The following is a 14,451-nucleotide window of genomic DNA, read 5'->3' on the forward strand; positions in this document are numbered from 1 at the left end:
AACTTTGGGATCCTTTTGGGGTTTTGATTCTAAAAACATAATTGGGGTGGTAAATGACTTAAAATACTTTATATAGGTGTATAAAAATCAGTATAAAATGACCCCCACTTAAAACTAATTAAAAAGGAATTTACTAAATGACCCTCGACTAGGCAGCCCTTTGCCAGGGGCCACGTCCATCTCCACGAGCCATCAAGGGCACCATGGCCCATGGTATTGCCCGTGGTCCCTTGACCAGTAGATCCCCTCAACTTACCAAGCTCCCAAAATGCTAAGGCATGACCACGAGATCTCCCACTATCCGTGGTCAAGCCAACGGGTCGTGGTGATGGTCGTCGTCCCATAGGCAGTAGGTAGGCCTAAAATCCTTGCCTCCCATGACTCTAAGGGGTCTTCACGGACCGTGGTCAAGACAACTGGTAGTGAATGTGATCATGAACCTTGGGCAGTGCTTGGCTAAGGTTGGGCAGCCTTGTCCTTTAGCTTAGGCGTTGCCCCCTTGCCTTGGCACTTTCCCTTGCTACCCTTACCCAAAACTTTAGGTGGTCTTCTATACTAAGAGGTCTAACACGTACCTTATTTTTTAACCTTGAAACCTCTCATTCTAAGTACGAAAAGTCTCATCTACGCCTCTATTCCTCATAAATCAAACTCTAGAACCCTAGCTTGAGGCTCTAGTTTGGTCTACTAGTTTCCGGGGTTTTACATAGAGACTCATTCTAACTCGTGAATTCTCATATCCATTCGATTACCTATCATACTAGAGGTGGTTTAAAATCAAATTCAGTTCTTTATCGATGAATTGCTCTTAGAAAAATCTTGAGGAAGTTGTGAGACTCCAAAGGGGCATGAGAGAAGCCCATGGGTGAGAGTTAAGTGTTAAGTTTTAAAGGAATAAGCTCATATTCATATTAATCATGCGTTTAAGCTAAGCTAAAAGTGAGATGTACTTTTTTCTCTAAGCCCTGTTTCAGCTGAGATCCTTCTGAGGAAGTATGTATAGAGCATGGTAGTATTTTCACCCAAAAAGATAGCATCTTTAATAGAAGCACAGAGTATTAATGAATTGATTGATCTAAGCTAGGCTTATGATTTTTTTGAGAGGGTCATGATATTCCAAAGTTTATAGACCGATTAAGTAATGAGGTATAATAAGTGAGTAAATAGTACTTAAGTTGTGAAAAGGGGATGTAGACTAGTGTAGAGATGATGGAATAGATCCATAGCTTCAAAGTGTCAGCTTTAGACCTAAGAGGGAGATGATAAGATGAGAAACCAAGTCAAGTGTTGAGAATAAGATTGTAATGAGCTCAAAAGAGTATGGGAGCTATATTTTCAGAGATCTTTTAGTAATGGAGTGATGTTAGAAGAAGAAGGTTAATATTCTCATAGTGATAATGATGGTGTGATAATTCCACCTAAGGTTATAAATGAGGAGGATGAGTTTTTACTATGAGAAATAGTTAAATGAGAGTCCTTAGTTGATCCCAAGTAGTAATGCGAGAAATTCTAGTTGGTATGGAAGGGATGATGAGAGAATGGGAACTTCTTAGGGAGTTGGTTAGTAGGAGTCCATGGAGTTGTTATACTACTAAGCTTGAATGTGGTATTGTTAAACATGTGGTAGTTCTTGATATGAGCCCAATGTTGATTAAATGAGGTAGTAAAGACTAATGTTCTTGGGATGAGACTCCGTATAGAGAGGTATAAAACTTTAACATTAGGATTATGGTTAAGCTTGAATATGATAAGAGCATGTCGTTAGACTAGGGCCTTCGTAAGAGAAGTCATTGAGGAGTGTTACTAAGCTTAATATTTAGCAGGCATACTACCTCAGGCATGGTATTCATAGTCTTACTTCATGCCTATATTTTCTTCGCTTTAGATAAGGTAACCTTAGAGAGAGCGTGACTATATTCATGTCACGACCTAGGGATATCCCCTAGATGTAATACGCGTAATTGACCCCGAAGGGGTCTCATACAAGCCCTTAATCATTACATAAGAACATAGGGAAAAATGCGGAAAATTTAAAACTTTCTTTACAGTCGAAGTCTTTCAAATAATAAGAGAGAGTCTATGACACTATGTCTCAAACCATCTATAACATTTGAATTAAAACTCTTGAATACAATCTTAGGGGCACGACCCTTATAAAAAGTCTAAAACATAAAAGACAGACATAAAGGACATATGGTCAATACCTCGAATATTATGAGGACTCACCAATCTTCTTCTTCTTGATCTACTAAAGTCCTAGCCACGAGGATGGAATCCAATATCTCCAAAGTCTACACTTATAGAAAATGTAGAAAGATGCGGTTAGCAGAAAATGTACTAAGTATGGAAGCCATGCATAAAAATCCTTAAAACATAAAAGGGACATTTTGTTTGAAACCATGCTATATGCCACTTTTGAACATCATATTTGAAATAGTTGGAGAATGTAGTTCATGAGACAAACCATGCACAATTCATCATAACATAAAGGATATCATTATAATCACAAACATGGTATCCAACACCACATAATACATATTACAACCTTCACAAGACATAATTCACATACATAGTGACATACCAAGATCCTATCATCATATCAGAACTATCATAAAAGCAACCTTAAGCTCTACTTGTGCAATGCATAGATAGGATCCCATAATCCTATCTACACTAAGTATGACTTCTAGCCCACCATGATCATTCATAACATACGTTGACCTTATCCATAGCCAACACTCATAAACAATCCACATCAAGCATACATAAATTCATATGTCTTCATAGCATAAGGAACCCACCCCATAACCCCTTTACAAGTCTACTTGTGCAATGTATAAGTGAAGTCCCATACCCCCACTCACACTAAGTAAAGCTTCTTAAGAAGTCATAAGCATAGTTCATGTTCATAATTCATATAAAGCATACATTAACTCATAATCATCATATCATAAGAGAGACATACCATGCCCACTCTCAAAGTCTACTTGTGCAATACATGAATGAAGTCCCATACCCCCACTCACACTAAGTAGGACCTCTTTGAGGAACCATAATACGTAACTCATGTTCTTATCATAATTCATATTCTTATCATATAGAGAAATTTAGCCTTAACCGATATAGACCATGTGAGCTACATGGAATCCGGTGTTCTACCCCCACACCGAAAGAGGTGTCCTACTTGCCTAAGGTAGAACGTACATAACAACTTTTAGGTGGATCCACTAGCTATATACCTATGTGGGAATATAGTTATGGGATAAGGAGATTTCTACTAGAAGCCCGAACTACTAGCGTAAAAGGTTTCCATCTCATGAGATAACATACATTGGGATGCTGGACTTGCTAAAGGTAGAAGCCTCCATCTCATTTTCATATCCACTCGGTGCTAAACATAATTCCCTTTAAAAGTCATATTAAGTCTTTACTTAAGTTCATATTCATGAAAGAATGTACTAGACACTCAAACCAACATAACATCATAATAGCTCATAGATTCATTAGGTGAGAATGTCATTTCAACCTTAAAATCATCAACATATGAGTAAACCTTTCACATCATATTCATAGTGTGGTCATGAGAATAGCCTTTCATTCAACACAACAAGATCATCATAGTCATAATAGTTCATGCATAATAAAGTCTAAGGGTATGGGGAGAACTACCTTTCAACAATACCACAATTACACAATAATCATAAGATCTTCACTTTCTAAGTGAATTATAAGAGTATAGACAATTCTCATAAATATGTACAAACCCTCATAACGTTACCCTTCAAGGGCCATGAACCACAAGCAACACCTTAATCACATCATAGTCATATTCATGCATGGGGTGATGTGTGTGTGATTGTCCTTCCAATGACACAACAACAACATTATCATAATAGACACTTTATACTCAAAGTATTCATAAACATGCACATAATATCATAATCATGCATACACCTCATACCTTGCACTCAAGGGTCACATTGAGTCAACACATCTAACATTCATCACATGAGACATAGATATAGTCATAACTCAAGTACCACATTCATTCCATGCATAGATTCATATACTCATATTAGAGGTCATATAGATGAAGTCTCTTCACAATAATGCCATATACAATTTAACATACTCCATAGCTTCCTTCTATAAGCCTTAACATTCTTAACTTACTCATATTAGCTTTTACCCTTTAAGCCTTAGTAGTCATCTTCATACTACAAGCCTTACCTTCAAGCAATGCCTCACATGATAACCATGTATACTTAATTCTTAAGGTAACCTAACCACATGCCTCATTCTTGATCAATTATAGTCATATAGGAAACATATAAACTCAATCTCAATACTACACAACCATGATCCATCATATAAGCCCTAATCAATTAGTTCATGTCAAGAAGCTTTACTCATAATCAATTCATGTTTAGGTGATCTAATCTAAGTCAATTCATCAAGAAGTTCATCAATATTACAAGGTCACATCTAAACCCACAATTTTCCTCTTTCATGACATAGCACTAGGCCTCATCAATTTACCTTAGAATCTCAGGTTAATAAAGTATACATGTAGAATCATACTTAATTCATGCAAATACATCTTAATCAAGTCACATCCAATCAATTGGACCAACTTGCAACAACCTTCATAATGTAAAGAAGAATCATAGTTAGGATTGGGGAAATCATGAATTCTTGAAGAATTCAAGTTAAAATCATGTAAAATCAGTGATTCATACATAAAAAAACATAATTCAACCTTTAAAAGAAACTTTGAAAGGAATCCATGGGGTTGAGTTGAAACCCTAGCTAATTGGGTCTTCTAGAATTGAGATAAAAGCTTTTGAAGGGGCTCCTTGGGTGATGGCTACCCAAGGATGAAAACTCCCATGCCTTATGAATATTTCCACATGAAATTTTAAGAAGAAAGGCTGCTCCTTGAACCCTAAACTTGACCTTGATTTTGCTCTTTAATGGAGGTTTTCTAGAGAGAGAAATATTTGGGAGGGGAAGAACTTTGGGGTTTTGATTTGGGTATTGGAAAAATAATGGAGTAATTAGGTGTTTAAAGACTTAAAACCATTTATATATGTAATATAAAACAATTAAAAATGACCACATTAATTAACTAATTAAATAAGAAATTACCAAATGACCCTCGACTAGGCAGCCCCGTCATGAGACTACGGCCACCTAGACGGCTTGTCAAGGGGACCACAGCTCGTGGTGATTCCCGTGGTCCCTTGACCAGTAGTCTCATTCATCTTGCCAACCTCCCAAGTGGCTAAGGCAACCGCACGAGCCTTCCCACGGTCTGTGGTCAAGACCAAGAGCCGTGAAGTGCCTCGTGAAGGGGGGCCTTGGCTTGACACTTTTGGGAGTGCACTGCCTCACCAACCACAGGTGGCACCATGGATCGTGGTGGCCACCAGGGGTCGTGAAGACCCTCATGGTATTGGGGAAGTAGCTAGGCCTCAAGGCCTTGGCTTCCACATGCCTAAGGGGACTCCACGAGCCCCTTCACGGACCGTGGTCATGACCACTGGTCGTGAAGATGGTCGTGGTCTTTGGCAGTGCTTGGCCAAGGTTGGGGAATCCTTGGCCTTTGGCTTAGGCCTTGCCCCTTAGCCTTGGCCCTTGCCTTTGCAACCCTCAATAAAACATAAAAAGGTCTTCTAACTACGAGGTCTAATACGTACCTTGATGTTTAACAATTAAACCCCTTAACCCTTAATGTTTAGGCTCTAGTTCAACCTACTAGTTTTTCGGGTCGTTATAGTTCACAACAACATCGTTCTTGATTTAGGTGCTATAGGAAGTCCGAACTCTTGGTATGAATCAATTTAGCCTGTATTAGTAGGCAAGTTCTTGAGTCGGAGGAGATAGTGAGAGTAACCCCATTCCATACCCAGTCTAGTCGTCATTCGAGGATGAATGATCCCCAGGGGGAGATTTTGTAACACCCAAGAAATATTTTTTGAGCTAAGACTTGAACAATCCTTCATAGTGAATAAGTTTTTACCAAGGAATTTTAAAAAAAAATTAAGTGCTAAGGTCACTTGATATAGCACCTTAAGTTCCCAAAAGAATTAAAGAGAATTCATTCAACTCATTCCGTAGTTTTTTTAAGTTTTGGGTCAATTTCAAGTTTCCATACCTTTTAGCACATTATGAGTTAAGAGACCCACAAGATATCTAATGAAAGATGTCTGACTCCTCTTTCCAATGCCGCCAAGTTAGGTAATTTTCAAGATCGTATGAGGGAGATATGCTCGTTTGAAGTCGCGCTGTCCAAATAAGGAAAGTTACCCAAAAACATGAGGGGTATTTTGGTCTTTTCCTTACCCAATAAGATTTAAACGTTTTTACTAAAGCTTTAGGAGTCTAAACTGATTAGAATCAGTTTCATCATCCCCAAAGCATTTAGGGTTTACAGAGAAGATTCAGAAAAAGTTCAAAGTTTCAAGTGTTCGTTCAAGAAATTCAAGATTTCGCCAAGAACCTAGTTCTTTGAGGTATGTAAGCTTCCATAGTGTTGGGTTTGTTCACCCACACGCCAATCATGAGTTTCTTTTGAGAATCTATCCATAAATATTGAGCAATTCAATTTCTTAATGAGTTCTTGATAAGTGTTCTTGAACTTTCCTTATCGATTATGTTTTGATGTAAGATTGTACTTGGGTCAACTTAAAAAAATGTTCAAGAACTTCAAGATTTTGCCAAGAACCTAGTTCTTTGAGGTATGTAAGCTTCGATAATGTTGAGTTTGTTCACCCACATGCCAATCATGAGATTCTTTTGAGAATCTATACATAAATATTGAGCAATTCAATTTCTTGATGAGTTCTTGATAAGTGTTCTTGAACTTTCCTTATCGATTAGGTTTTGATGTAATATTGTACTTGGGTTAACTTGAAACAATCATATCTCTTGGATTATAAAGAGCTACGAGTCCCATAATCTATTAAATTAAAGGTATTTGAATCTACTTTCCAACGCTACAAATTTCGTGTAAATCCAATTTCAGAGAAAAAAGTTATGACTATTTTAGTAACATGATACAGTGCTGTCTTTGTACCTCCAAGAAAACCCTAAACAAATTTCTTGACTAATAAAAGGCTCAAAACAATCATATTTTCATATTTTTAATCCATCATTCTATTCTCTCTCAAACCCTAAAGTAAAACCCTAAGGAAAAATCAAATTAGAAGACTTCATTCAAGATTCTTTCCATTTTTTTCAAGATTCTACTTCAAGGTAAGTTTTTTTTCAAGAATTCCATTCTTTCCAACTAAAATTCCTCCATACAATTATGAATCACTAATGAAAATTATAATTCTTGGCCATAGAGATTTCAAGAAAGTAATTCAAGAATCCCAAGAAAGGTTTTCTTTGATTGTTCTCCTTCAAGCTAGGGTTTTCAAGGCTTCTAATCAAGTTCTTCTTCAAGATTCTTTAAGAACCTTGTTCCTCCAGGTATGTAAGCCTATCATAGTGTTGGACTAGTTCGTCCTCATGCTCTACATCTACTTTCAAATCAGTAAAAGAGAAATCTAGGATTCTACCCCTAGATTTAAGTATTCTTGAGCTAAGTTGATTTTGAGTTCTTGAATTTCTTTTTTTTTTTTGAAATTATATTGCTAATTATTGAGTTTCTATATTGTTATTGAGATCCTTGAGTTGATTTGTTCATATCTATAATTCAGATTGAACCCTAATTTGAGATATAAATCTTCAGAAGATTTTTTTAAAGCCAACACTTGAGTTTTTAAACTGTGTTTTTGAGGAAGTAAATATGAGTTTTGAGAAAAAGTTTAAAGGTTCTATTTCATAAAGACTTAAGAGTTTCTAATGTTATTTTATTCATATATATACATATACATATGTACCTATGTTAATTATTGAACTTGAAAGATAAGTTCATAAGTGCATGTTTTCAAGAAGGTAAACACGTCTCATGTTTTGAAAAGTATTTCAAGTAATGTAAGAAGTCCATTCTTTGTAATGATTGAATTGAGCAAAAAGTTATATTAATTATTTTGGGAGTAGTATCGAGCACCGAGTTGGGTTAGAGTCTTTTATGATCCGGAAGTCCCATAGAACTACCTAGCTAGCGTAGGACATGATAGAATTGATTCTTCGTGCGACTCCTCACTGCCTCTAAGAAGACCAATTAGATGGATCAATAGTCACGATATCATCCTATAACCCGGCAAAGTATAGGATGGCCTTTACAACGTGAGGCGAAACGTTGTATCATTGTTAGGCTCATGGTAATGGTTGTCGATTGGAGAAACTCCCCACAAGTAAAGTATATTATTTTAATGTTGTTTTCATTGTATATCTTATTGTAAAACTTAAATGGTTTTCACTTCATGTTCATGTATTGATTCAGTTTAGTTTCTTTCGGTCATTCAGTTCAGTTATTTCTTTACTCAGCTATATTACATACTCGTACATTTCATATACTGATGTCATTTGACCTGCATCCTTTTATAATGCAGATATAGGTGTTCATAATTATCAACAGGAGCTTTATTGAGATCACCCTACACTCTAGTTAGCTTTGTTGAACCCCTTGTATTCTAGAGGACCGCACAACTACTTTCGAGTTAGTAGTTTTGAGTTGTCGTGGGTCTTGACTCGACATCCTTTCTTAATAGTAGGGGCTTCATAGACAAACAGTTTTGGAGAGTCTTTCAGTTTTCAGATATTTTATTTAAACTTATGTTTCATACTAAGTATATTCAGCAAAGTTTTGAGATTCAATAAAATATTTTTAAACGTTTCTTTCAATTTGATGCTTATGTATACTCAGGTTAGTCTTTCGATAGTAGTCAGCCAGGCTGAGGGTTCACTTGGGAACCAGCAATAGTTCTGGAGTGCCGGCCACATCCAGGGTGTAGGCTCAGGTCGTGAAAAATAGTTTACTGCATCTCAAAACTTTTATGAATATACTGAGTATGAAATATAAGTTTAAATAAAACATCTAAAAATTGAAAGACTCTCCAAATCTGTTTATCTATGAAGCCTCTACTGTATAAAGATGAATGTCCAAACAAGGCCCACGACTCTTCAAAAACTGCTACTAATAACTCACAAAATTGGAGTCCTCCGGAAGCAAGGAGGTCTTACTCAAAAGCTGACGAGCGGATGAAGTAATCTCAACAGAATCTTGTTGAGAATCTTAAGAACCTGTATTTACATCATTAAAAGATGCAGGTCGAATGACATCAGTAGATTGAATGTACGTGTATGTAATATAGCCGAATAACTAATAACTGAACTAATATGACTGCAATGCATAAAACATAAACTAAACGGAATGTAAAGTATTAAAGGAATGAAATCATTCAAAAATTTACAAAAACACTCACTCATCTCTGAACCTCAACATAATAAGTGATATAATAAAACTACAGATGCAACTCTATTTGGGAGATTATCTAACTGACAACCATCACTCTGAGCTATGTAATGATACAACGTCTTGTCCATGCTGCCAGAACTATCATATACCTTGTCGGAGTATAGAACACCTCAACTAAGTGGATCCACTAAGCAAGAAGGATTCATCTAAAAAGTATGATGATTTACCCATGATGGCAGACATGGTTTATGAGGATTTTGAGTTGCCTGAACTTATCCCCATATCGGTACTCAATACTACTCCTAATAATATACTCATGCTTAAATGTATAAAACATACTTTTTCTCTGTTTTGAGGTAATTACTCAAAATAACCTCTTAAAAGAGGTAACTTCTCTGAAATATCTCTAAACTCATTAACTCATTTAGAAATCAAAGTTTCTCTTTTCTCGATGTAAAACCTGATACATTTGGGAATACTTACTTCCCTTTTACCGTTACTCAATTCATATTTGTAAACTTTCTCAAAACTATATCAAAAATCATATTGTGATCTTATCATTGATGACTTGGGAAGTCTTACTGCATAAACATTGATGTCATATCTAGATACCATACTACTTAAATATTGATTGCATACTCAATTGTCATACTAATCATGTTTCAAAACTCATTTTGGAAAGAATGAAATTCTTGGAGAAAGACTTACCTTGAAGAAGAATCTTGAAAAAATCTTGAATGGAAGTCTTTTACTTTGATTTTTTTTCCTTAGGGTTTTGCCTTAGTATTTGAGAGAGAAGAGAATGAGGGATTAAGAGATGAAAATATGATCATTTTGGGCCTTTAATTAGTCAAAAATTCATTTAGGGTTTTCTTAGAGGTGAAAAGACAAAAAGACCCTTTTTAATGTTTTCTCGTCGGCTAATTCGTTACTGAACTGTATCAGGTTACTAAAATTGTCATAACTTGTTACTTGAAAATCAGATTGTTGCGAAATTTGTGGTGTTGGAAAAAAGATGCAAATATGTTTAATTTGATAGGTTATGAGACACATAACCCTTTAAATGTGAAGCGATATGGCCGTTTGAAATTGATCCAGTTAGAATCTTACATCAAAACTTAATTAGTATGGAAGCTTTCAACTAAACTTTGTGCTAAGGGATCCTAGTGACCTTAATTCATATCCAAATTCATTCCATCACTAAAGAATTGACCTTTACACATATGGGTAGTTTAAGAATCATCTGGTACAATCTTATTCACAAATGAAGAATGGTTCGAGTCTTAAGTTAGAAATTTTTGGAGCGTTATACAAACGAACGGGGTACTGGTAGGATGACGCGGTTATTATAGTAATTGCGACATACATAAGTAACTACAACATAGTAAACCACACATATACAGAAAGAATAACAATTTACCAGTTCATGCTCAATATATCAGTTTCACAATATCAATCTCAAATACAAAAGTCAATGATTGTTATCTCATGGAACCCACACTCAAACTGTTAGTGTGTAAGAATGTGAGACCAGATCCAACAATGAGTGGGAACGTGACACCCGATCCAATATGTGTCAGAATGTGACACCCGATCTAATTATGTGTCAAAACACAACACCCGATCAAATCAACCATAATCACAAACACAATCAACACCACAATGAATGATTTACACACGTGTGTCGTACAACCAGGTAACAGGTTCATTGCATGCTATAGAATCATACATAGTAATTTCATTAGATTCATTTTGTCTTTCCTTATTCACCTACATGCATGAATACAATAGAGAGTTAGCAAGCATATATAACAAAAAATAGTAAATCAAACCATCACGTACCTCGAAACCAAGCCTGAACACTCTTAAGGAACTTGAGCTTTCCCTTTGCGGAGTCTCTCAGCTTGTTCTTTGTCTATAACAAGTGATTTCTTCAAATAATCAACAGTAGTAGTCTAGTTTACCCGAATTATATCAAAATACTGGCCCTTGGCCAATTCCATGATCCTAACACCCAATTAGGGCTTTTTCCACCATTAATTTCAAGTCAAAACCCTCCCTCAAGGATAAATAGAAAGGATTCTAAGTTCTAAAAATCAATTTATGATCTAGGGGAGTAATTTACTTACCTTAAGTGCGAGAATTAGTGAAAAACAAGAATAAATAGCCCTAGGTCACCCTTTTTCTCTCCAAGAACGAAGTCCGCAGAAAAATATCATATTTGGGTTTTTTCCAGCTTTTACTCGCGACTGGCCCGCCATAGTGGCCCTACCAAGGCTGCAATAATCCCACCGTGGTGGGTTGCACGAAGATAGAGACTCGGAATTTTCTTTCCAATTTATTTCGTAAAGTCGTACAGGCTCCTTATCGTCTTGGCTATCCACTCTAATGATCAAATTTATAATCCAATACCCCATCCATTAGCAGATTACCCTAGATCTTACCTGACTTAGATTTTGTCCGAGTGTGTCCTAGGCTTGAAATTTCCAAGTTACTACTCAGAAATTTTCTAGTCCAAATTCCTTTCTCATTAGCTTATCCATAAAGACGGGAATAGGTTGTTATAATAGATACCAATTTACCCATCACTCATCTGCTAGTGATAAACTAGGAAAACTAGGCTAAGGCAAGAATAAAGTAGTACCTGATTCGTAAAATAATGAGGGATACTTGTCTAGCATGTCCATCTCGATTTCCCAAGTAGCTTCCTTAATTGGTTGATTCTTCAATTGAACCTTCACTAACCTAATCTATTTGGTTCTCAGCTTTCGGACATCACGATCAAGGATTGCAACTGGTTCCTCTTCATACTGAAGATCTTTGTTTAAAAATACTGAGTCCCATTTGATGATATAATATCCATCCCCATGATAATTCTTCAACATAGACACATGGAATACTGGATGGACTCTATATAGGCTAGGCAGTAAAGCCAACATGTAAGCCACTGGCCCTATACTCAAAGATCTCAAATGAGCCAATGTAGCGAGGATTAAACTTGCCTTTCTTGCTTAATCTCATCACCCCCTTTATGGGTGACACCTTCAGAAGACCTTGTTCCCTAGCCTGAAATTCCATGTCCCTTACCTTACGATATACATACTCTTTCTATCGACTTTGAGCAGCTAGAAGCTTAGCCTGGATACTCCTCACCTTATCCTGGGCATTATTTACCAAATCCACCCCCAAAGGTTTCACATCTCCACCCTTAAACCATTTTATGGGCGATAAACATCCCCTCCCACAAAGTGCTTGAAACAGTGCCATATTGATGTTGGAGTGATTCCTATTGTTGTAGGAGTTACTCACACAGAGGTAGGAATTTATCCTAATTCCCTCCATACTCAATTACATATGCCCCTAACATGTCTCCCAACACTTAAATTGTTCTCTCCAATTGTCCATCAGTCTGTGGATGAAAAGTTATGTTGAAAGTGAGTTTAGTGCCCAACTCTTCATGAAACTTCTCCCAAAACTTTGATGCAAACTGCGTACACGGTCTGAGATGATAGAAATAGGCACCCCGTGCAGCTTTACTATCTCCTTAACATAAACTTTTCCAACTGATGGGCATTATAGTCTACTCTGACTAGAATGAAGTGGCCTGACTTAGTCAGTCTTTCAACCTCAACCCATATGGAGTTAAACTTTCCCAGGGTTTTGGGAAGACCAACCACAAAGTCCATAACTATCATTTCCCACTTCCACTCGGGCATTGGCATTCTCTGAAGCAAACCAACAGGCCTTTGATGCTCATAATTTAACTGCTGATAGTTTTGGCACTTAGCCACAAACTCAGCTATGTCTTTCTTCATGCTAGACCACTGATAAAGTCGCTTCAAGTCTCGATACATCTTGGTCACACTTGGATAAATAGATTACCACAAACCGTGAGATTCTGTCAACACCTTTTGTATCAAGTCATCCACTCGAGGAAGGAAAATCTTCCTCCTTAAACTAAGCACACCACCTGCATAAAGAGCAACATCGTGTGCCTTTCCAGACACCAACTTCTTTCTGAGCTCATTAAAAGTCTCATTCTCAAATTCCTTGGCTTTGATCTCTTTAATTAAAGTGGGTCTAACCTCAATGCTGGCTAACACCCCACCTTTCTCTCAGATGCCCAACTGCATGAACCTGGACTCCATGGTCGAGATCTCCCTAGCCAAGGGTTGCCTAGACACACCCAAGCAAGATAAACTGCTCATACTCATTGTCTTCCGACTTAATGTGTCTTCCACCACATTAGCCTTACCCACATGGTATTGAATGTTGACATGATAATGTTTAAGTAACTACATCCATCTTTGTTGTCTCATGATCAAGTCTTTCTGAGTGAACACATGTTGTAGACTACGATGATCAGTGAACACTTCATACATGACTTCACTTAGATAATGTCGCCAAATCTTGATAGAAAACACTACCGTTGCCAACTCAAAATCACGTGTCAGATAGTTCCTCTCATGAATCTTCAACTTTCGTGAGGCATAAACTATGAAATTCTTATCCTGCATCAACACAACACCAAAGCACGAATGTGAAGTATCACAATAAACAATGAAATCCTTATCTTCCACAGGCAATGACAGAATCGGTGTTGTGGTCAGAAGAGTCTTGAACTTTTGGAAGATCTCTTCACATTTGTTAGTCCACTAAAAAAGGTACCTCATTTTGAGTCAGCCTTGTCAAATGCGTGGCAATACAGGCTAAATTCTTCAAAAATCGTCGATCGTAGCTGGCAAGCCCCACAAAACTCCTAACCTCAGTCACAAAACTAGGTCGGACCAAGTTCTTGACTCCTTCAATATTTTGGGGATCTACCATTACCCCTTCTTTTAAAACTACATGCACCAAAAATGCAATCGGGAACAACCTAAATTTAGACATCGAAAATTTTGCATACAATTTAAGTTTCCCAAGGACACCCAGAACAATACGAAGATGGTGTGCATGCACTTCCTTACTCTTTGAATAGACCAAAATGTCATCAATAAAGACAATTACAAATGAATCCATAAATCATCTGAATACACCATTCATCAAACTCATTAAGGGTGCAGGTGCATTGGTGAACCCAA

The 14,451-nt window shown here is 36.9% G+C and overlaps 1 protein-coding gene across 1 annotated transcript; it reads right to left on the reverse strand.

Moving 5' to 3' along the window:
• Window positions 1-13,248: 13,248 nt before the first annotated feature.
• LOC107059946 (uncharacterized) lies at window positions 13,249-14,197 on the reverse strand. Its single transcript, XM_015307059.1, has 3 exons — window positions 14,039-14,197; window positions 13,798-13,881; window positions 13,249-13,482 (listed from the first exon to the last, which is right to left on the reverse strand). Exons 1-3 carry the CDS (start codon window positions 14,195-14,197, stop codon window positions 13,249-13,251), a joined length of 477 nt encoding a protein of 158 aa, XP_015162545.1.
• Window positions 14,198-14,451: the final 254 nt, after the last annotated feature.

This window comes from Solanum tuberosum, unplaced genomic scaffold, assembly GCF_000226075.1.
Source record: "Solanum tuberosum cultivar DM 1-3 516 R44 unplaced genomic scaffold, SolTub_3.0 scf00049, whole genome shotgun sequence".
Classification (NCBI taxonomy): domain Eukaryota; kingdom Viridiplantae; phylum Streptophyta; class Magnoliopsida; order Solanales; family Solanaceae; genus Solanum; species Solanum tuberosum.

Excerpts from the sequence above, each read along its gene's own strand:
- LOC107059946 (XM_015307059.1), bottom strand. The coding sequence starts at position 14,197 with ATGGTAGATCCCCAAAATATTGAAGGAGTCAAGAACTTGGTCCGACCT. Across the intron at positions 13,882-14,038 it reads CAAGGCTGACTCAAAATGAG|GATAAGAATTTCATAGTTTA; the intron begins GTACCTTTTTTA and ends GTGTTGATGCAG. Across the intron at positions 13,483-13,797 it reads GTGATTTTGAGTTGGCAACG|AAAGGTGGGGTGTTAGCCAG; the intron begins GTAGTGTTTTCT and ends GGCATCTGAGAG.